Source organism: Borostomias antarcticus (genome assembly GCF_949987555.1).
Source record: "Borostomias antarcticus genome assembly, chromosome: 8".
Classification (NCBI taxonomy): domain Eukaryota; kingdom Metazoa; phylum Chordata; class Actinopteri; order Stomiiformes; family Stomiidae; genus Borostomias; species Borostomias antarcticus.
The window spans coordinates 1766900-1790569 of NC_140241.1; the positions used below are offsets into that span (position 1 = coordinate 1766900).

The 23670-nt window shown below is 48.4% G+C and overlaps 2 protein-coding genes across 2 annotated transcripts in view; one reads left to right on the top strand and one right to left on the bottom strand.

Annotated features, from left to right (window-relative positions):
- Positions 1 to 6472, bottom strand: part of iqgap3 (IQ motif containing GTPase activating protein 3) — a gene marked incomplete at its 3' end in the record, with an annotated part of 38348 nt that extends 31876 nt beyond the window's left edge. Inside the window, exons 1-8 of the mRNA XM_084441654.1 lie at positions 6390 to 6472; positions 6141 to 6297; positions 5324 to 5401; positions 4956 to 5032; positions 4319 to 4386; positions 2864 to 2977; positions 1527 to 1705; positions 547 to 622 (exon numbers count right to left, since the gene is read on the bottom strand). Of these exons, the coding sequence (XP_084297780.1) occupies positions 547 to 622; positions 1527 to 1705; positions 2864 to 2977; positions 4319 to 4386; positions 4956 to 5032; positions 5324 to 5401; positions 6141 to 6297; positions 6390 to 6454 (814 nt within the window). The 5' untranslated portion in view covers positions 6455 to 6472. The remainder of the gene's footprint in view (positions 1 to 546; positions 623 to 1526; positions 1706 to 2863; positions 2978 to 4318; positions 4387 to 4955; positions 5033 to 5323; positions 5402 to 6140; positions 6298 to 6389) is intronic.
- Positions 6473 to 9080: 2608 nt separating this feature from the next.
- ttc24 (tetratricopeptide repeat domain 24) lies at positions 9081 to 20381 on the top strand (the record flags this gene model as incomplete). Its single annotated transcript, XM_084441993.1, has 9 exons — positions 9081 to 9281; positions 9992 to 10285; positions 13084 to 13285; positions 14760 to 14972; positions 17448 to 17576; positions 17917 to 18009; positions 18311 to 18432; positions 18953 to 19045; positions 20319 to 20381. The coding sequence occupies 9 exons, from the start codon at positions 9081 to 9083 to the stop codon at positions 20379 to 20381; spliced, it is 1410 nt and encodes a 469-aa protein (XP_084298119.1).
- Positions 20382 to 23670: the final 3289 nt, after the last annotated feature.

The window sequence follows — 23670 nt, forward strand, 5'->3', positions numbered from 1 at the left end:
AGCCGCAATGTCATGACAAGGTAGTATGTCCCAATTGTATGTGTACTGCATGCAAAGTCTGTACTACCTAGGGGCAGCTGTAGTACATACAGGTAGTAAAAAGCAGAAGTATGCATTAGGAATGGAGCCCTGGTTTAAATACTGTATACTGCCATCTAGTGGAAATGAAAGGTAAATGGTAAAATGGTAAATGGACTGCACTTATGTAGCGTTTTTATGCAAAATGCTTTCTAATGGCCTCTCATTCACCCACATTCACACACCAATGGCGGCAGCTGCCATGCAAGGTGCTAGCCTGCTCATTAGGAGCAATTTAGGGTTCAGTGTCTTTGCCCAAGGACACTTCGACATGTGGACAGGAGGACCCGGGATTCGAACCGCCGACCCTATGATCATTGGACGGCCCGCTTTACCACTGAGCCACATCCGTACCATACAGTCCGTCTTGGATGTAAGCCGGTACCAGTTAAACCACCTGAAATATTTGATAAAATCCTTGTATCTGGGGAAAAAAGAAAGAAAGAAAAGGTTTCAATCCTCACTCACCGTTGACTTGATTGAGGTTGTCTTGGATCTCATGTTGAGTCAGGTACTCCTCATACATGTCCTGAGAGCCGTGACGCTACAAACACAACACACGCATCGTCATTATAGTCATTTACACTACATTACATTTACATTTCCACTCACAAAATAACACTAACTCAGTTTAACTACTGTAATATCAGAGAGAAAGACCCAGGACTAGGTGGCGGGATTACATCTCCGCACTGGCCTGTGAGCGGCTAAAGATCCCCCAGGCAGAGCTGGTTGATGCTGCCAGGGAAAGGGATGTCTGGGGCCCCCTGCTGGAGCTGCTGCCTCCGCGACCCGACCCCGGATAAGAGGATGAAGATGGATGGATGGAATATCATAAAGAAAAAGGTGTCCAAGGCAACTCTTCAAAAATGAAAAAGCCTTTATTAAAAGATACCCTGACATAGGTCCTGAGCTGGTCCAAACATGCTGGTCTGATATATCCACTATGAACTCGCCGCTTTCAATAAAGGCTTTTTAATCGTTGAAGAGTTCCTTGGACACCTTTGTCTTTCTGATACATGGGATCCCTCCCCCGAGTGAGTCCAGTAGAGCCCCTCCATCTCTCTCTATGTGTTCACCTGAGGAACGCTGCTGCCCTCTCCTTCCTCTTGTTACTGTAATATCATGTCTGATCTTGATAAACGGCGGTGAGGTTGAGAGTGGACAGCGCAGGGCGCTCACCTTGGTGTAGGCCAGGGGAGAGTGGACAGCGCGGGGCGCTCACCTTGGTGTAGGCCAGGGGAGAGTGGACAGCGCGGGGGGAGAGTGGACAGCGCGGGGGGAGAGTGGACAGCGCGGGGGGAGAGTGGACAGCGCGGGGGGAGAGTGGACAGCGCGGGGGGAGAGTGGACAGCGCGGGGGGAGAGTGGACAGCGCGGGGGGAGAGTGGACAGCGCGGGGGGAGAGTGGACAGCGCGGGGGGAGAGTGGACAGCGCGGGGCGCTCACCTTGGTGTAGGCCAGGGCAGCCTTCTGTGCCCGCGCCTGGCGCAGCATCTCCTGGTAGACGGGCATCAGGGGCTCCTGCACGTGGGCCAGCATGGCGTTGGGGTTACGCAGGGCCTGGGCCGTGACCTCCACCTCCCCCCTCTCCACCGCCTCGTTGATGGCTATGACCGCAGCGTGGACTGGAGGAAGAGAGGAGCGAGAGGAAGAGGAGGAGAGGAGGAGGAGGAGAGGAGGAGGGAGAGAGGAGGAGGGAGAGAGAGGAGGAGGAGGAGAGGAGGAGGGAGAGAGGAGGAGGGAGAGAGGAGGGGGAGAGAGAGGAGGTGGAGAGAAGGAGGGGGAGAGAGAGAGGAGAGAGAGAGAGGAGGGGGAGAGAGGAGGAGGGAGAGAGGAGGTGGAGAGAAGGAGGGGGAGAGAAGGAGGGGGAGAGAGAGAGGAGAGAGAGAGAGGAGGGGGAGAGAGAGAGGAGGGAGAGAAGGAGGGGGAGAGAGAGAGAGGAGGGGGAGAGAAGGAGGGGGAGAGAGAGAGAGGAGGGAGAGAGAAGGAGGGGGAGAGAGAGAGGAGGGAGAGAGAAGGAGGGGGGGAGAGAGAGAGGAGAGAGAGAGAGGAGGGGGAGAGAGAGAGGATGGGGAGAGAAGGAGGGGGAGAGAGAGGAGGGGGAGAGAGAGAGGGAGAGAGAAGGAGGGGGAGAGAGGGAGAAGAGGGAGAGAGAAGGAGGGGGAGAGAGAGAGAGGAGGGGGAGAGAAGGAGGGGGAGAGAGAGAGAGGAGAGGGAGAGAAGGAGGGGGAGAGAGAGAGAGGAGAGAGAGAGAGGAGGGGGAGAGAGAGAGGAGGGAGAGAGAAGGAGGGGGAGAGAAGGAGGGGGAGAGAAGGAGGGGGAGAGAGAGAGGAGAGAGAGAGAGGAGGGGGAGAGAGAGAGGGAGAGAGAAGGAGGGGGAGAGAGAGAGGAGAGAGAGAGAAGGAGGGAGAGAGAGAGAGGAGGGAGAGAGAAGGAGGGGGAGAGAGAGAGGAGAGAGAGAGAAGGAAGAGTGGGATAGAGAGAACATTAGTGAGTATATCAAGGACATTGATAAGCCCAAAGCAATCAAGGTGTGAGGAAATGTGAGCCATTAAGAGCCCAACAGTATCACATGCAGTAATGGGTGTTTGAATTCAAACTAGAGACACGTAGAGTTTGTGTTTCAACAGTGGTCAGGGACAATTCTGTCCAATGAAAGCTACTTCTCAGAAAAGCTACTTATCGGAAAGGAACCTGTATTGAAACAAGGTCAACTTCCATTGATACACTGATATTTCAACTACAGGAAATATAGAGGAGGCGGGACTTGTGATTCAACCTACCGGCCGCCTCGTCGACTGACAGCTCATTGGCCAGGATTCCGCCAATCTTGCTGAAGGCGGGCATCTGGATGCCGTATTTGTCCAGCTCTCTCTTCATGTTGTTGATCTCCTCCTCTGAGAGACGAGACCCACAACAACACAAGATCACACAACAACACACAACAACACACATCACACAACAACACAAAATCACACCACAACAACACACATCACACAACAACACACAATCACACCACAACAACACACCATCACACAACAACACACCATCACACCACAACACACCATCACACAACAACACACCATCACACAACACACCATCACACCACAACAACACACAACAACACACCATCACACAACAACACACCATCACACCACAACAACACACCATCACACAACAACACACCATCACACAACAACACACCATCACACCACAACAACACACAACAACACACCATCACACAACAACACACCATCACACAACAACACACCATCACACAACAACACACCATCACACAACACAGCATCACACCACAACAACACACAACAACACACCATCACACAACACACCATCACACACCAACACACAATCACACACCAACACACAACACACCATCACACAATGTGACAGCCCCGCCTACTCCATTTGCCTGTCTGGGTGTGTTGTGTGTGTGTTTAGTCTGTTCAGTGTCTGTCCTAGCAGGTTCCTGAGGTGGGCGTGGCCGTCATCAGCTGCTACGCTGGCACACCTGGGCCCGGTGTGTCAGGGCTCTACCAGAAGAGCTGGGAGCTCAGTTGCTCTCTACTCCTCCCGGGGACACCGATTGCTTTGTTTTGCTTTATAGTTTGAACCTGGTTTTGCACTACTCAACACTGCATTCATACACCCTTCACTCACTCATTCACTCACTTACACCACTGATGACTGACCGCACATCCCATGTTTGATTTATGTACTTTATTTCTTGTTTGAGTTTAGTTTAATTAAATCTTATTGTTAATCCTTAGTTTGGTGTGCGTCCCCCTCCTTTGTCACGGCCATACACGGCTTGGTTTGTGACACACAACAACACACCATCACACACCAACACACCATCACACAACAACACACCACACAATCACACCACACCATCAAACAACAACACACCACACAATCACACCACAACACACCATCACACAACAACACACCACACCATCACACACCAACACACCATCACACAACAACACACCACACAATCACACCACACCATCACACAACCACACACCACACAATCACACCACAACACACCATCACACCACAACACACCATCACACACCATCACACAACAACACACCACACAATCACACCACAATACGGTCAACACACCCATAAAGACCTCCATAAAGCCAACCCACCCATACTGTAGGACACGGCAGCTGTTACTCAGAAGGAAACTCCAAACCATCCATTCACCTTACCTGTGAACTTGACCTTGCCACAGAGGTCGTGTATCTGAGGGGCCAACCCCAGTCTGAACAGGTAGAGGCTGGAATGGAGACAGAGGAAACACATGAACACCTTCACACCAGAACTGCTCAGGGCAGCGTGCCGGACTGTTCCAGAGAGGAGGACTGGTTGCCCCGTCACTCCGAGGCCCCTGCGGCGAGGCCCCTGTGGTCGATCGACACGGTCACAGCTCTTCTCTGTCCTGGCCCCACGGTCATGGTTCTTCTCTGTCCTGGCCCCGCAGTGGTGGAATGAGCTGCCCACTGACGTCAGGACAGCAGAGTCGCTGCCCATCTTTCGCCACAGGCTCAAAACTCATCTCTTCAAGAAGTACTACAACAATCCTCCCGCTTAAGCACTTATTGTATTATATTATATTGCACTGTACTTTAGATTGCTATTCTTGCACTTTGCCTTCAGCACTAGATTATGCTCTTAGTCACTTGTTTTAGAGAGAAGATGCACTTGTGAGTTCTGGCAAGTACTGTAGTAGTACATTGGCTTTTCCTACGTTAAATGCAATTATTGTTAGTCGCTTTGGATAAAAGCGTCTGCTAAATGACTGTAATGTAATGTAATGAGGACGGAGTGTGAGAGGCCGAGGCCGACCTGAGAGCGTGGATGCAGTACACGGTCCTGGGCATGTTCTTCTTATCATAGACGTCAGTCGTCTCAGGGTGGAAGATCTGACGCACAGTAGAGGAAGGTAACATGAGTTCCATGCAACAGCAGGCTTGGTTACATGTGAAGTTTCCCATGATCCTTTGAGAACATTCTGAGAACTCAAAACATCTAATAAATAAAACAAGTAGGCCTACATTCTGAAGATTTCAAAGCACTAGACAGATGAAAATGGTCACACTTTCAGCAACCTATCATTGGCTAGCTACAGTATAACTAGAGTTATGTCCAATATCCCATCCAACTCGTTCAGACGCTACTTCAAGTGCACGCCAAAAGAAACATGCTCAGTTTACCGCGGGCAGGCCGACCTCCACCATCGCGTTGCGCCAGTGGTTGATGTTGTCTGTGTGACGGAACTGCAGCCCCAAACCCTGACGTAAGAACAACACAAATCAGATCAAGTTCAAGTTCATGTGAGAAATCTGCAATAAGACCACCTCCATATTCACACCTGATAAGGACACATTCAAACATTCAAACATTCGCGCAGAACCAAATCTAAACGCTGCACCAGAAGCGGCCGTTTCACACCACACTGCATTAGTGCACTTCTGACTACAAAGAGAGTTCAGTCTTTATCATAAAACATAAATTCACAAATGAAATGACAGTCAGAGGACGCGAGGGAGAAGACACGTGATTAGAAAGGCAGACAGAATGTACATGTGGAACTTATACATTATGTGTAACTTATACAAATTTAATTTGGACATGGAGTATTAGAGTATTGTATCTGAGTATTAGAGTATCTGTATTGAGCATAATCTTGGAGCCAACAGCAACATTTCACTGTAACTGTACACGTACATTACATATGACAATTGACAAAAAAAAGGAATCTTGAATCTTGGCAGACCAAGTAGATCGGGTTGTCCAATCGCAGGGTCGGTGGTTTGATTCCCGCCTCCTCCTGTCCACATGTCCAAGTGTCCTTAAGCATAGACACTGAACCCGAAACTGCTCCCAATGAGCAGGCTAGCGCCTTGCACACAAGATGGCCGTCACTGGAGTGTGAATGTGTGTGTGAATGAGAGGCCATGGTTAAGCACTTTGGCGCTTTAGAAGTGCAATTTACCATTTACCAAAAAAATATGTGAGCCTGTAAACTACCTTGTAGCGTTCCTGGTCCAGGTCATAGATCTTCTTGAGGGGGACTATCTTGGGGGCGAAGCAGTGGCCCAGCTTGGCGAGCAGGACCCCGTTCCTCAACCCCTCCTCCAGCTCCGTAGGAGCAGGCAGGTCCTCGTGGAGACACGCTTCCATCCATCTGAGAGTGCATAATATAGACCTATCAGATCGTACATCTGTGACTGGCAAGAACCAGACAGAGAGACCATAGGAAAGGGACATCCTGCTGACCTCTTGGCTTCCTCCAGACGGCAGAGGTACTGGTAAGCTACATTCTGGATGCGCTGTTCATCCATCTCCTCCGCCGTCAGGCGCTCATCTGTTACAGGGAAGGTAGATATGATGCGAACATTAAGTTAAGTTATCGTTAGCTGACCAGATATCTCCAGACATGGCTGCGTGAGCAACAGAGCACCTAGCATACAAGACAACTGACTAATACTGTACACTCCATCACTTGAACCATCACCTGACAACACTTGAGCACAGACAACAACAACTGACTCTAACTGTATATTTGAATGTTATTAATTGCACTACCTACTTCACGGACACAGTCAGCCATCCATGCTTGGATGGGATAAGTAGATGCCTGCTAGACTACATAGTAAAGTACCAGTTGTGAACTGGCAAAAGTAAACTGACAGTTTGGGACTGGAATGAGGAAGTGACTGATTAGAGATACTGTGGACAAGCTATGACAAGCATGTACCACTACCTGTACCTGTGGTTATATATGAAGAAAAAACGTTTTATTCTCTGGGATTTTGTTTCTGAGGTTATATATGGCGAAAACAAACGTTTTATTCTCTGCTATTTCGTTTCTGAACACTACAGTTACTATACCACTACTAGAGACACCTCTAACTAGCAAATACCTTCTTAATTATGAAAAAGCTATCGTTAGCTGGCAATACTATCACGATTCACAAGGACTAACGTTAGGTAACTTAGTTGGTTAGCTACTGTAGGGGTGGTTAAATAAACTACCTCGCTACAGGAGGAATGTCTGGAATGTTGTAGGAATATCTGGGGAATCATTGCATTCAAGTAACGTTATTTCAAAGACATTGGGAAATTGTTGGCTAGCTATCAATGTTGTTGCAGCTCAAAGGTTATAAATGTGAAAACCTTTAACTCACATCGTGGTTGTCCTGAATCCCCCATTCCTGCTCGGTCACGTCTCTATCCGCCAAGCTAGCTGGTTAATGTTAAATTTCTCTTAAAATAAAAGGTGGTCTCTTCACTTTCACAATGTTGTTCGCATACCATTCGCAAATAATATTGTCTCGATTAATGTCTGTCTCTCGTGTCTACATTCAACTAATGCCTTCTGCTAGCTAACAAAAACGATTGAACGTCCGTTCAATGTCGCTCCTCTGAAACCTGTTTACTTGCTGTCACATTTGAAATATCCCGCCGCTCTCTGATTGGCTGGATAATCCCGGCTCTCTCATTGGCTGGATAATCCCGGCTCTCTCATTGGCTGGATAATCCCGGCTCTCTGATTGGCTGGATAATCCCGGCTCTCTCGTTGGCTGGATAATCCCGGCTCTCTCATTGGCTGGATAATCCCGGCTCTCTCATTGGCTGGATAATCCCGGCTCTCTCGTTGGCTGGATAATCCCGGCTCTCTCATTGGCTGGCGGTGGTTGCTGTTTTTTTTTCTCGATAACGTGCTGCATGATGGTACATGGAGTTTATTTAAGCCATTCATTTGCGCGTACATAGTGAAACAGGCGACTATTTGTTGCACCATGTTATAAATATATAGAACCTAAACTCGTTATAATCTTGTATGCATTTTGTCTAATGTTATTATGATAGTTCAGTGTATATTTTAATCTATTAATACACCCATGATTTTAATGGAAGGAATTTGTAGCTTCCACTTCCGCACTTCCTATTTGAAGTTACTATGGCAACGGAGCCCAACTGGACTTGCTGGACATCTGACCAGCTGATTGAGCTGATTGAGCATGCTGAGCATTTACTAAACCACTAGCCTGCCTACTAGTGTGCTTAACATGCTGCAGCATCATATCACAACATCAGCTACCCCCAGATGAACCTGAAGACATCGGACCAATAAGCTCTGGATGGCTTTTCACTTGGGAAATGTGAGTGAGCTAGCTTAGCTTAGCCAAACCAGAGTCCGCTAACTGATCTATTTACTCTATTTACTATTTACAAAAAGGTCAGATAAAGCTAAGTAGCTTTTATTATGTTGCAACTGCAGCTAACTGTTGTCATTGAATTCAGTTATAACGTTATAACTGGCAAGCGAACTGTATAATGTGAGTGTTTCTGAGCGAGCAGCTGTTACATTAGACAGATAGATGATTAAACATTTATTTGAAGAGGACAGGTAACCGCATGATGTCCCACCAGCCCACGCATGGTCAACACACGTCTCTTACCAGCAGCTACCCAAAGAGGGCAGTGTGTCATCTCTCTCTCTAGCTAGACACTTCCCCAGAGTCAAAGTTGCAGTAGGTGCTATACAGTATGACTTACCCTTTATAATCTCTCTCTCTCTCTCTCTCTCTCTCTATCCTTACCTTTCTCTCTCTCTATCCCTCCCTCTCTCTACCCCTCCCTCTCTCTCTATCCCTCCCTCTCTCTCTCTCTATCCCTCCCTCTCTCTCTATCCCTCCCTCTCTCTCTCTACCCTTTCCCGCTCTCTCTCTCTCTACCCCTCTCTCTCTCTCTATCCTTCCCTTTCTCTCTCTCTCTACCCCTCTCTCTCTCTACCCCTCTCTCTCTCTACCCCACCCTCTCTCTCTCTACCCTTCTCTCTCTCTCTCTCTCTCTCCCTCCCTCCCTCTCTCTCTCTCTCTCCCTCTCTCTCTCTCTCTCCCTCCCCCCCCACCTCAGTCTCATCAACATGGTCGCCTGTAGCCACCCCCTGCTGAGCTCAACATGGCGTCCGATAGCTCCCCGTCACAGGAGGGCAAGAAGAGGAAGAAGAAGAGCGACAGGGCTGTGAAGAGCAAAGACAAGCGCGCCGAGGTCCGGCCGGACATCGAGGAGCTCACGGCCGCAGGGCACAGCGCTCTGCAGAGGGGGGATGGGGAAGAGGCCCTCGACTGCTTCAAAAAGGCCTTCAAGGCTTCCGTAGAGGTGATGTTTATCAACTTAGTCAGGCTTCTACTTCTACTTCTACACGCACACACACACACACACACACACACACACACACACACACACACACACACACACACACACTTGGATCCCACCCAACATGTCTCATGAAGCATATCAACCCCTTAACAGAAAGTTTAGTTTAAATTCATTGGTACTAAAGCAAGGAGCTTGGGTTTTGACCACTTCTTTCAAATACCCCCCACAGCTAAATGTTAGTGACCCCATCTCTCTAACACCCCCCACAGCTAAAGGTTAGTGACCCCATCTCTCTATCACCCCCCACAGCTAAAGGTTAGTGACCACATCTCTCTATCACCCCCCACAGCTAAATGTTAGTGACCCCATCTCTCTAACACCCCCCACAGCTAAAGGTTAGTGACCCCATCTCTCTATCACCCCCCACAGCTAAAGGTTAGTGACCACATCTCTCTATCACCCCCCACAGCTAAAGGTTAGTGACCACATCTCTCTATCACCCCCCACAGCTAAAGGTTAGTGACCCCATCTCTCTAACACCCCCCACAGCTAAAGGTTAGTGACCCCATCTCTCTATCACCCCCCACAGCTAAAGGTTAGTGACCCCATCTCTCTAACACCCCCCACAGCTAAAGGTTAGTGACCCCATCTCTCTATCACCCCCCACAGCTAAAGGTTAGTGACCCCATCTCTCTATCACCCTTCCACAGCTAAAGGAGACCAGGGTCCAGCAGGCCTGCTCCTTCAACCTGGGCGCGGCCTACGTGGAGGCGGGGCACCCAGAGAAGGGGCTGGACCTGCTGACCCGCGGCCAGCCGGGCGAGCGGGGCGAGCGGGTGGCCGACCTCCAGTTCAACCTGGCGGCGGCCCACGACGCGCTGGGCGAGCCGGGCCGGGCGGCGGGGTTCTACCTCCAGGCCGCCCAGCTCTACCGGTCCCAGGGGGACGGGGCCACCGAGGGGGACACCTGCGTGAGGATGGCCCGCTGTCACGTCCTCCTGCAGGTCTGCTCCGCTACGCCACGCCCACACTGCATCATATGGGGGGGTGGGATTTAGGGCTGGGTATCGATTCGAATTTCAAGAATCGATTCAATTCCGATTCACAAGGTTCAGAATCGATTATCACGATTCAATTCGATTCGATTCAATATCGATTCGGTTAGTGTTACTGTAAGTTACTGTCTGACACTATTGGATGAAATGATTATCCAGGTGTGCCTGATCATTGTGCTGCAGTCAGGCACACCTGATTAATCACCTCATCCAATAGTGTAGGACAGGAAATAGAGAAGCATGTCTAATTTCAGGAAGTACTGGAGTTGTGCATATAGCCCATTAAGGTTTGATATCAGAATCTGTTTATTGCCGTGCAGCTTTGATCGTTGCAGCGTTGATATGCTGCAAACATGCGACTTGGTTCAATATTCAAGATCAATCAATCAATCAAAGCTTTATTTATATAGCGCATGAAGATCAGTATAGCCATGTACTGTATATGGTTTACACATTCTAGGAATTTGTTTAGGTCGATGGTGCATACACTGATGGAGACAACATTAGACAGGGTACAGGACAGGACAGGGCAGGGCAAAGACAAAATGCAATATAACCAAAAAAGAAAAAGTATAAAAATATGCAAAATACACAATTGCCTTCTGCCTCGCAACTTGGTCACCTTCTGAAATGTGGAGCGTTGGGAAATTAATCTGGTAAATGTGGAGAAAATGCAACCTGGCTCCACTCACTTTCTGTCTATTCTGGAGTCTGTTAGGTGTTGCTACGTACGTTCATTACTGTCTAGAATGGTGCTGCTGTATTATCACTGACTGAGCCACAAGTCCTGATTACCCCTTAAACAAGACCACGTGGGGGGCGTCGCTCCCCCTGCAGATCTCAGGGGAACAGATATTGTTATTCATCCATCCCTTTGTTTTAAAGGGGAAAAAAAACATTGTTTTTAGGGAGGCTCTTGGGAAGTACAGTACAGTGTGTTTCTCCGCAAATCAATTCTCTCGCATAAATCCTCCCCCCGCGCTTCTTAATGAGGACGGATTAAAGAGGAGCCTTGAGTCCTGCAGCCCGTTAGAACAGTGCTGAGGCAGCATCGTATCTGCCTGCTTAACGAGCCTCGTTAAGGACATGCATGTGGTGCAGAATATGTAAATGATCTGAACAAGCACCAGTGAGAAACTGCCACTAGCGCTCATTCTTATGATACTGAAATGAGAATAGCATTCACCTCCTGTGTGATGTGTGTCCAGGGACCTAACCTACCCACCTCTCCCACGTTCCTGATCCCTGGAGGGAGTCCCTCGGTCAGGGTACTCCATCCAGGTCCTTATTGAAGAGCATCAACCAGGGCCTTGTTGTGCCTGAGCCAGACAACCAGCTGCACTAGCACAGTGGCAGCGGGCCATCTAGATTCTCACAGCAGGGCCAAGCGGGCCATCTAGATTCTCACAGCAGGGCCAAGCGGGCCATCTAGATTCTCACAGCAGGGCCAAGCCATGACTACACCGAGCAAGCGCTCATTCTTCTACACCATGGGTTCCCAAACTCCATCAATGTGGGCCTCCCCTCTGAAAACAGTGACACACCCGCCCCCCCCCCAAATTTGTCCATTTTGCAAGGCAGCGTTAGCTAGCCCATAATGTTACACAGCTAAGTTAGCTCGGTGGCACCTGCTGCTAGTTAATTATATGACGTTTTCGCACAATACATTCATGCCTGCGGAGGGAGGCTCTCTCTGCACTATCCACACATGTAGTATACATCTCTCCCATTAATTATTTAGATCTTCTGACCTTTAAAATCACGTTTCATTCATAAAAACCAGACATTTCAAAAATTAAATTTCATTCTTTTTTTTCTAACCATCCCTCCGCGCCTCCCCTGAATTTCTTTGGGGCCCCCCAAGGGAGGCCCGCCTCACAGTTTGGGAATGCCTGTTCTACACCTACTGTGTATCCCCCTCTTCCAAGTCAAGCTCACTGTTATGTGTGACGTCACTGGCGGAAGGTTACGCCGGCTGATATCAGTGATAGGGCCGAGGCACGGACACAGACAGTGTAAGGGATGACGTTTGGCCAGCCGGTCGTTAGCGAAGAAGAAGAGTCCGCCGGCGTGTTGAGAGCCCCGAGGCTAGCCAAGCGTTATCCTGCTTATTACACGCCTACTTACCAACCGCATTAATACTAATAAGACTACATGTTTTATTTTGCCAGAGCAATGGTCCGTGTGCTTGGGCAATGAGCATCTTCAGAGACTGGCTTGATGAGAATGGGTTCACATAGAACAGCCCAAACCGTTATTAATAGGATGCTCGGCAACTTTCAGACAACTTTCAACCGGCGCCCGTAGACATATAATGTGTTGCCCTTAGCAACGGTCAGTATTGCTCGGTTGCCCTTGTGCGATTGTCCAATCAGAATCGAGTATTTCAGAGAGCTGTGTAATATACAAGAATGTGCTGCTTCTCAAAACCACAACTGAATTCCAAAAAAACACTTATTCAATCAAAACAGGAAGCAGACGGAAGTCACTCTGGCTGCCTCTGTGTCAGAGGTCTTCTGGCCTGGTTTAGTTGTCCGTCTGCTGACAGGATGATTTCCCCAGCGCAGTTCAGGTGCGATCCATCTCCACCGCCGTGGGGTCCTGGGAGTTGTAGTTCTAGGGGCTAAGGCTGCCCCTGGCCATGCCACAGTGCTTTGGCAGGACAGCGCACCCCTGCTTGTTATTAGCGGCGTGCGGCGGACATGTTTCCTCTCGATGCGGCTCTGATTCGTCGTCCGTCTCAGCAGGAGTGGAGCCCGGCGGCGAAGAGCTACCAGCGGGCGGGGGAGAGCTACCGGGTGGCGGGCAAGCTGGAGGCCGCCGCCCTCGCCCTCAAAGAGGCGGGAAGCCACATGCTGCAGTGCGATGACGTCACCGCGGATGATGTCATCGGCGTGCTGGCGGAGTGCCTGGAGCTGAGCGACCACGTCAAAGACCCCGAGGCGCTGGGTAGGTACCGCAGACCGACGGGAGCGCGCCTCTTCTGCACACGGGACACACCACTAGGGCTGGGTATCCATTACAATTTCAAGAATCGTTTCAATTCCGATTCACAAGGTTCAGAATCGATTATCACGATTCGGTTCGATTCGATTCAATATCGATTCGGTTAGTGTTACTAAAACCTGTTTTTTTTCACTGTCACCTTAATTACATGACTGCCAAGTTATGCAACACATCAATACTAGGGCTGGGTATCAATACTGATTTCCAAAAATGAATGAATCATTGAATGAATGAATTAACTATTTATTCCTTCATTTATTCATGCATTCATTCATTAAATAAAAGATTGATTTTGGGATTCATGAATCGATTCTGAATCATTTGATCGATTTTTTAAACCCAGCCCTACACTCTACACTCACATGCACATTACACGTTATTACATGTGTTACAACATGCATGCATGGAGGCAATCAGCCTTGAAATATTTCACTACATGTATAATGATTATGAAAATAATGAACTTTTCCACAATATTCTAATTTTCTGAGATGCACCTGTATATACACTGGCCGTGCTACCTTTTGTAAACTGTTGTTATGTTTCTCATATCTGGTCCTGCTCTGTACACTGTCCTGTCTTTGCTCTGTCCTGTCTTTGCTCTGTCCTGTCTCATCCCTACACCCTGTCCAATGTCTCCATTCCTAGTATGTTGAAAAACTACAATGACAATAAAACAAATTCTCATTCTGATTCTCTACTCAAATGTATCATAAAAAAATCTGACATGTCCATATCTAATGCCGGGCTCACACTACAGGATATTTAAGATCCTAACCAATGTCTAAATCGGGTTACATCACGCACATAAGGAGAATCTTAACAGATATTCTTCTTGCGCATCTCAAACAAGCACACACAGCAAGATTTGAAAATAACGGCTCAGCACACACTACAGGATCTTATCGTGCCCGAGGGAGCAACGAACCACTGGTCTCGCCGTCTCACTTGTAAAGTCGGGGCGTAATAATCTTAAATATCAAACATGTTTGATATTATCGGGGCGGCCCCGATGGGTCTGTGAGCCGATCGGGAGGTTTAAGATTGGATCTGTAAACCCCTCACATTACAAGATAATCTGGGCCGATCATCGGCCCCGACCAACGTTCCAGACCAGATTTCTCCTCCGATTGTCAGGAGGGGTGAATCGGGGATAAATCGGACTAAAAATCCTGTAGTCTGAGCCCGGCATAACCCCTGCTCCTCCCTCTCCCTTCCCCTCCTCCTCTCCCCCCCCCCTCCATGTTCTGACCCCTCCTCCTCCCTTTCCCTTCCCCTCCTCCTCCCTCCCCCTCTCCCCCCCCACCCTCCATGTTCTGACCCCTCCTCCTCCCTCCCCCTCTCCCCCCCCCACCCTCCATGTTCTGACCCCTCCCCCCCCCCCCTCCATGTTCTGACCCCTCCTCCTCCTCCCCAGCTGGCCTGTTCAATGACCTGGGCCTGAGCTTCTCCCAGCTCAAGCTGTTCCAGGAGGCGGCGGGGTGCTACGAGCGGGCGCTTCCCCTGGCCGGCTCCGGCGCCAAGCCCGGCAGGCTGGCCATGGTCCTGCAGAACCTGGGGGCCGCCCACAACTCCCTGGGCCAGTACGGCCACGCCCTGCAGTACCACACCCAGGCCGTCGCGCTGCACGGTGAGGGCATGGGGCCGTCGGTAGGGGGGGGGGGAGGAGGGGGGGGGGGAGAGAGTAGGGAGGCACCGATATGAAAATAATCAAATGCTATACAGTACATACTGAAAAACACATGGAAACACTGTCTCCTGAGAGGGTGCGAGGTAGAGAGAGAGAGAGAGAGATTGAGGGGTACAGAGAGAAGCGGGGAAGGGTAGAGAGAGAGAGGGAGGGGTAGAGAGAGAAAGAGAAGGATAGAGAGAGAGGGAGGGGTAGAGAGAGAAAGAGAAGGATAGAGAGAGAGGGAGGGGTAGAGAGAGAGAGAGAGAGATTGAGGGGTACAGAGAGAGAAGCGGGGAAGGGTAGAGAGAGAGAAAGGGAAGGATAGAGAGAGAGAAGGAGGGGTAGAGAGAGAGAGAAAGGGAAGGATAGAGAGAGAGGGGCGTAGAGCTCCATGCCCGTTCGCCCAGCGCCCAGCTGCAGTGCGGAACACAGAACGGGAGAACGGGAATTCCCCTTTGCGCTCACGTAGACGCCGCAACCAATCTGTAACCTAGACAACACTCCCAAAAAACCCGCCACGTCAAGGACAACTGTGATCCAGATTCAGAGGCGATCCGTGTGCTCGTTCATCTGTCTGATGGTGAAAGATGGGCCGTCCCAGAGGCCCGAGGAGGAGGAGGGAGCGGAGAGAAGAAGACCAGCTCACACACCGCCACGCTCCACGCTCACTGATTTAAAGCACCGTCTCGTGTCAGAATAACGTCTGGGGCACACCTGCACATAGGCTGACAGAGCGACAGCGAAAGAGAGACCAAAATAGGAGTGACAGTGATCGATCTGGAGGTAAATATAACATGAAGAGACGAGCGGGAGAGAGAGACGAGCGGGAGAGAGAGACGAGCGGGAGAGAGAGACGTGGGTTTCGCCCTGCAGTCTGAGAACATTCCCAGTACCAGTGTCTCATATCTATATCCGGCCTCGTTAAGGGAACAAATTACAGGTTATCTGTTCTGGGTTCCCCCCAGGAAAGTCCTTAGGCCCGGTGGGAAAAAAATACATAGAAAAACAAACGTTCCCTGATGCTTTGACCCAGTGTGGAGAGAGACCCTGCTCTGAAGAGACACTCTCTCCTGTATTCATCCACTGACTCCGACGTGCTGATGGATCCATTAATACTGGATGTGCCGTACGCCTCCGCGGTGCCCAGGTGTGTGTGTGTTAGAGAACGGTGCCCAGGTGTGTGTGTGTTAGAGAACGGTGCCCAGGTGTGTGTGTTAGAGAACAGTGCCCAGGTGTGTGTGTGTTAGAGTACGGTGCCCAGGTGTGTGTGTTAGAGAACGGTGCCCAGGTGTGTGTGTGTTAGAGAACGGTGCCCAGGTGTGTGTGTGTTAGAGAACGGTGCCCAGGTGTGTGTGTGTTAGAGAACGGTGCCCAGGTGTGTGTGTGTTAGAGAACGGTGCCCAGGTGTGTGTGTTAGAGAACGGTGCCCAGGTGTGTGTCTGTTAGAGAACGGTGCCCAGGTGTGTGTCTGTTAGAGAACGGTGCCCAGGTGTGTGTCTGTTAGAGAACGGTGCCCAGGTGTGTGTGTGTTAGAGAAGCTGTTAAATGTAGCAGGCGGGTTGAGATGGGAATCGAACCTCTGACCCCCTGCATGTCGTTCCTCGCCGATGTCACTGGGTACTGTACACCTTTATTCATATTTAACCTGGGTCTCACTGTGTGTGTGTGTGTGTGTGTGTGTGTGTGTGTGTGTGTGTGTGTGTGTGTGTGTGTGGAGTGGATTTTGTGACATTAAAGGATTTTGACATTTTATCAGTGATTTGCTACCTTTTCCTATCCCACTGTCACCAGCCTCATCAGTAATGCCTCCGCTGACTCTCCTCTCTGACTCCCCCCACTCTCTCTCCTCTCTGACTCCCCTCTGTCTCTCTCTCCTCTCTGACTCCCCTCTGTCTCTCTCCCCTCTGACTCTCCTCTCTGACTCCCCCCTCTCTCTCTCCCCTCTGACTCCCCTCTCTCTCTCTCCCCTCTGACTCTCCTCTCTGACTCCCCCCTCTCTCTCTCCCCTCTGACTCCCCTCTCTCTCTCTCTCTCTCTCCTCTGTCTCTCTCCCCTCTGACTCTCCTCTCTGACTCCCCCCTCTCTCTCTCTCCCCTCTGACTACCCTCTGTCTCTCTCCCTTCTGACTCCCCTCTGACTACCCTCTGTCTCTCTCTCTCCCCTCTCTCTCTCTCCCCTCTGACTCCCCTCTGTCTCTCTATCTATTTCGCTGTACTTTTTTCTCTCTGCTGCTCTACTTGTCCACTGCTGAAACCCCAAATTACCCCCACAGGGATTATTAAAGCATTTTATTTACACACACACACACACACACACACACACACACACACACACAACAACAACCAATTTTCTTCGTTCTCTCTCTCCCCTCTCTCTCTCTCTCTCTCTCTCTCTCTCCCCCTCTCTCTCTCTGTGTTGTCCTGACGTGTCCAGGCTCCCTGGGTAGTCGTCGTGCCCAGGGTCGATGCTTCAGTAACCTGGGCTTCGCCCTCGGTCAGATGGGCCGGCATGAGGAGGCTGCCGAGAACTACCTCCATGCTCTGCAGGCCTTCAAAGACACAGGTAGGACTGACCCCCACACCCCGCTGACCCAGGTACTACTGACCCCCACACCCCGCTGACCCAGGTACTACTGACCCCCACACCCCGCTGACCCAGGTACTACTGACCCCCACACCCCGCTGGCCCAGGTACTACTGACCCCCACACCCCGCTGGCCCAGGTAGGACTGACCCCCACACCCCGCTGGCCCAGGTACTACTGACCCCCACACCCCTCTGACCCTAAAAGACACAGGTAGGACTGACCCCCACACCCCTCTGACCCTAAAAGACACAGGTACTACTGACCCCCACACCCCGCTGGCCCAGGTACTACTGACCCCCACACCCCGCTGGCCCAGGTACCACTGACCCCCACACCCCGCTGACCCTTAAAGACACAGGTAGGACTGACCCCCACACCCCGCTGGCCCAGGTACCACTTAAAGACACAGGTAAGACTGACCCCCACACCCCGCTGACCCTTAAAGACAGTACGACTGTAGCAGCCGTGGGGGGTCCTACCTACTGCATGTCTGTGTCAAGTGTTAGATTGCGTTAGCCAGCTGAGCTGTGCTGTATCCTCCAGTTTGCAGAGGGCAATAAACATCTCTATCTCTATCTCTCTCTCCTCTCTCTATCTATCTCTCTTTATATCACACTCTCTCTCTCTCTCTCTCTCTCTCTCTCTCTCTCTCTCTCTCTCTCTCTCTCTCTCTCTCTCTCTCTCTCATGGTCCCCCCCCCCCCCTGGTAGATGACTTCAGGGGCCAGTGTCAGGTGTATGAGGTTTTGGGGGAGGCTCGGTTCAAGCTGAGGGACCTGGGGAAGGCCACGCTCTACTACAAACAGGCCCTGGCCGCTCTGTCAGGGTGCAAGGTGAGACGCGCAGTCAGAGAGACCAACACCAACACCAGTCCCTCAGTCTGATCACTCCTCTCACATGATGACATGCTCCATACAGGATCAGTACAGGATACATTCCTGATGAGAGCTGCTGTGGATTACGTTTCTCAGTAATCAGGTTCAGCTTGTTGTTAGTCCAGTTATAATGGACTGGTTTTTTATTCCTTAGTTTATTTCTGTATCATTGCATTGGAATCAATGATTTTAATTTCAGTTACAGTAGATTAACCTCTAATGCCATCATAGATGATGATGTTTAGTTTGGGGTTTAGTTAGTGATTTTAGAATAGAAATGTGTAAAGAAGACACTTATTTCCTCGTGATGCGGGTTTAAGTGTGTGTTTGTGTGTTTGTGTGTGTGTTTGTGTGTTTGTGTGCGTTTGTGTGTGTGTGTGTGTTTGTGTGTAAGTGTGTGTTTGTGTGTGTGTGTGTGTGTGTGTGTGTGTGTGTGTGTGTGTGTGTGTGCTCATGTCTCTGTCCCCTCCTTGTCCAGGACTCGTCCAGCGCCATCCAGGACCGTCTGGTCAACAAGCTGAGCGAGACTCTGCAACACACACTCTCTCTGACCCCCCCGGGAAGAACACCTGTACGTCACTACACACACACACACACTCTCTCTGACCCCCCCGGGAAGAACACATGTACGTCACTACACACACACACACACTCTCTCTGACCCCCCCAGGAAGAACACCTGTACGTCACTACACACACACACACACTCTCTCTGACCCCCCCAGGAAGAACACCTGTACGTCACTACACACACACACACACACTCTCTCTCTGACCCCCCCAGGAAGAACACCTGTACGTCACTACACACACACACACACACACTCTCTGCCAAAGTGCCAAGTCATCCCATGCAGCTTTAGTTCATATAATATGTGGTGTACAGCACTTTTGGCTCTGTGGCTTCCTCAGGCAGACCGCATTATAGGAATTAAAAGTGTGTTCCAGCTGTCCTGGTGCGCTGTAGGCCTTCTGTCCCCTGCCTGGATGAGAGAGCCTGTAGGCCTTCTGTCCCCTGCCTGTTAGAGAGAGCCTGTAGGTCTTCTGTCCCCTGCCTGTTAGAGAGAGCCTGTAGGTCTTCTGTCCCCTGCCTGTTAGAGAGAGCCTGTAGGCCTTCTGTCCCCTGCCTGTTAGAGAGCCTGTAGGTCTTCTGTCCCCTGCCTGTTAGAGAGAGCCTGTAGGCCTTCTGTCCCGTGCCTGGTTGAGAGAGCCTGTAGGCCTTCTGTCCCCTGCCTGGATGAGAGAGCCTGTAGGTCTTCTGTCCCGTGCCTGTTAGAGAGAACCTGTAGGCCTTCTGTCCCGTGCCTGGTTGAGAGAGCCTGTAGGCCTTCTGTCCCCTGCCTGGTTGAGAGAGCCTGTAGGTCTTCTGTCCCCTGCCTGGTTGAGAGAGCCTGTAGGTCTTCTGTCCCCTGCCTGTTAGAGAGCCTGTAGGTCTTCTGTCCCCTGCCTGGATGAGAGAGCCTGTAGGCCTTCTGTCCCCTGCCTGGTTGAGAGAGCCTGTAGGTCTTCTGTCCCCTGCCTGTTAGAGAGAGCCTGTAGGTCTTCTGTCCCCTGCCTGTTAGAGAGAGCCTGTAGGTCTTCTGTCCCCTGCCTGTTAGAGAGCCTGTAGGCCTTCTGTCCCGTGCCTGTTAGAGAGAGCCTGTAGGTCTTCTGTCCCGTGCCTGGTTGAGAGAGCCTGTAGGTCTTCTGTCCCCTGCCTGGTTGAGAGAGCCTGTAGGTCTTCTGTCCCCTGCCTGGTTGAGAGAGCCTGATATCTGCATTCTGTTAGAGAGAGCTTGATATCTGCATTCTGTTAGAGAGAGCTTGATATCTGCATTCTGTCGTCGGTGTCTCTTTTCTCCCAGAGAGGAACCGGACCTCGCAGACGCACTCAGAACGGGCTCAGCCCTGGGAGGCACGCACGGTAGGCCTCAGTAACCAGCCTATTACCAACACTATTAACACTATTAACCACCCTATCACCAACACTATTAACCACCCTATTACCACTATTAACTACCCTATCACCAACACTATTAACCACCCTATTAACACTATTAACCACCCTATTAACACTATTAACCACCCTATTACCAACACTATTAACCACCCTATTAACACTATTAACCACCCTATTACCACTATTAACCACCCTATTAACACTTTTAACCACCCTATTACCAACACTATTAACCACCCTATTACCAATACTATTAACCACCCTATTAACACTATTAACCACCCTATTAACACTACTAACCACCCTATTAACACTATTAACCACCCTATTAACACTATTAACCACCCTATTACCAACACTATTAACCACCCTATTAACACTATTAACCACCCTATTACCAACACTATTAACCACCCTATTAACACTTTTAACCACCCTATTAACACTATTAACCACCCTATTACCAACACTATTAACCACCCTATTACCACTATTAACCACCCTATTACCAACACTATTAACCACCCTATTAACACTATTAACCACCCTATTAACACTATTAACCACCCTATTACCAACACTATTAACCACCCTATTAACACTATTAACCACCCTATTAACACTATTAACCACCCTATTAACACTATTAATCACCCTATTAACACTATTAACCACCCTATTACCAACACTATTAACCACCCTAGTAACACTATTAACCACCCTATTAACACTATTTACCACCCTATTACCACTATTAACCACCCTATTAACACTTTTAACCACCCTATTACCAACACTATTAACCACCCTATTACCAATACTATTAACCACCCTATTAACACTATTAACCACCCTATTAACACTACTAACCACCCTATTAGCACTATTAACCACCCTATTAACACTATTAACCACCCTATTACCAACACTATTAACCACCCTATTACCAACACTATTAACCACCCTATTAACACTATTAACCACCCTATTACCAACACTATTAACCACCCTATTAACACTATTAACCACCCTATTAACACTATTAACCACCCTATTAACACTATTAACCACCCTATTACCAACACTATTAACCACCCTATTAACACTATTAACCACCCTATTAACACTATTAACCACCCTATTAACACTATTAACCACCCTATTAACACTATTAACCACCCTATTACCACCACTATTAACCACCCTATTAACAACACTATTAACAACACTATTAACACTATTAACCACCCTATGACCACCACTATTAACCACCCTATTAACACTTTTAACCACCCTATTAACACTATTAACCACCCTATTAACACTATTAACCACCCTATTAACACTATTAACCACCCTATTAACAACACTATTAACCACCCTATTAACAACACTATTAACAACACTATTAACCACCCTATTAACACTATTAACCACCCTATTAACACTATTAACCACCCTATTAACACTATTAACCACCCTATTAACAACACTATTAACCACCCTATTAACAACACTATTAACCACCCTATTAACACTATTAACCACCCTATGACCACCACTATTAACCACCCTATTAACACTATTAACCACCCTATTAACACTATTAACCACCCTATTAACAACACTATTAACCACCCTATTAACAACACTATTAACAACACTATTAACCACCCTATTAACACTATTAACCACCCTATTAACACTATTAACCACCCTATTAACACTATTAACCACCCTATTAACAACACTATTAACCACCCTATTAACCACCCTATTAACCACCCTATTAACAACACTATTAACCACCCTATTAACACTATTAACCACCCTATTAACACTATTAACCACCCTATTAACACTATTAACCACCCTATTACCAACACTATTAACCACCCTATTAACACTATTAACCACCCTATTAACACTATTAACCACCCTATTACCAACACTATTAACCACCCTATTAACACTATTAACCACCCTATTACCAACACTATTAACCACCCTATTAACACTATTAACCACCCTATTAACACTATTAACCACCCTATTAACACTATTAACCACCCTATTACCAACACTATTAACCACCCTATTACCAACACTATTAACCACCCTATTAACACTATTAACCACCCTATTAACACTATTAACCACCCTATTACCAACACTATTAACCACCCTATTAACACTATTAACCACCCTATTACCAACACTATTAACCACCCTATTAACACTATTAACCACCCTATTAACACTATTAACCACCCTATTAACACTATTAACCACCCTATTACCAACACTATTAACCACCCTATTAACACTATTAACCACCCTATTAACACTATTAACCACCCTATTAACACTATTAACCACCCTATTACCAACACTATTAACCACCCTATTAACACTATTAACCACCCTATTACCAACACTATTAACCACCCTATTAACACTATTAACCACCCTATTAACACTATTAACCACCCTATTACCACTATTAACCACCCTATTAACACTTTTAACCACCCTATTACCAATACTATTAACCACCCTATTAACACTACTAACCACCCTATTAACACTATTAACCACCCTATTAACACTACTAACCACCCTATTAACACTATTAACCACCCTATTACCAACACTATTAACCACCCTATTAACACTATTAACCACCCTATTAACACTATTAACCACCCTATTAACACTATTAACCACCCTATTACCACTATTAACCACCCTATTAACACTATTAACCACCCTATTACCAACACTATTAACCACCCTATTAACCACCCTATTAACACTACTAACCACCCTATTAACACTATTAACCACCCTATTAACACTACTAACCACCCTATTAACACTATTAACCACCCTATTAACACTATTAACCACCCTATTAACACTTTTAACCACCCTATTAACACTATTAACCACCCTATTTACCACCCTATTAACACTTTTAACCACCCTATTAACACTATTAACCACCCTATTAACACTACTAACCACCCTATTAACACTATTAACCACCCTATTGACACTATTAACCACCCTATTAACACTATTAACCACCCTATTAACACTATTAACCACCCTATTAACAACACTATTAACCACCCTATTACCACTATTAACCACCCTATTACCAACACTATTAACCACCCTATTAACACTATTAACCACCATATTAACACTATTAACCACCCTATTACCAACACTATTAACCACCCTATTACCAA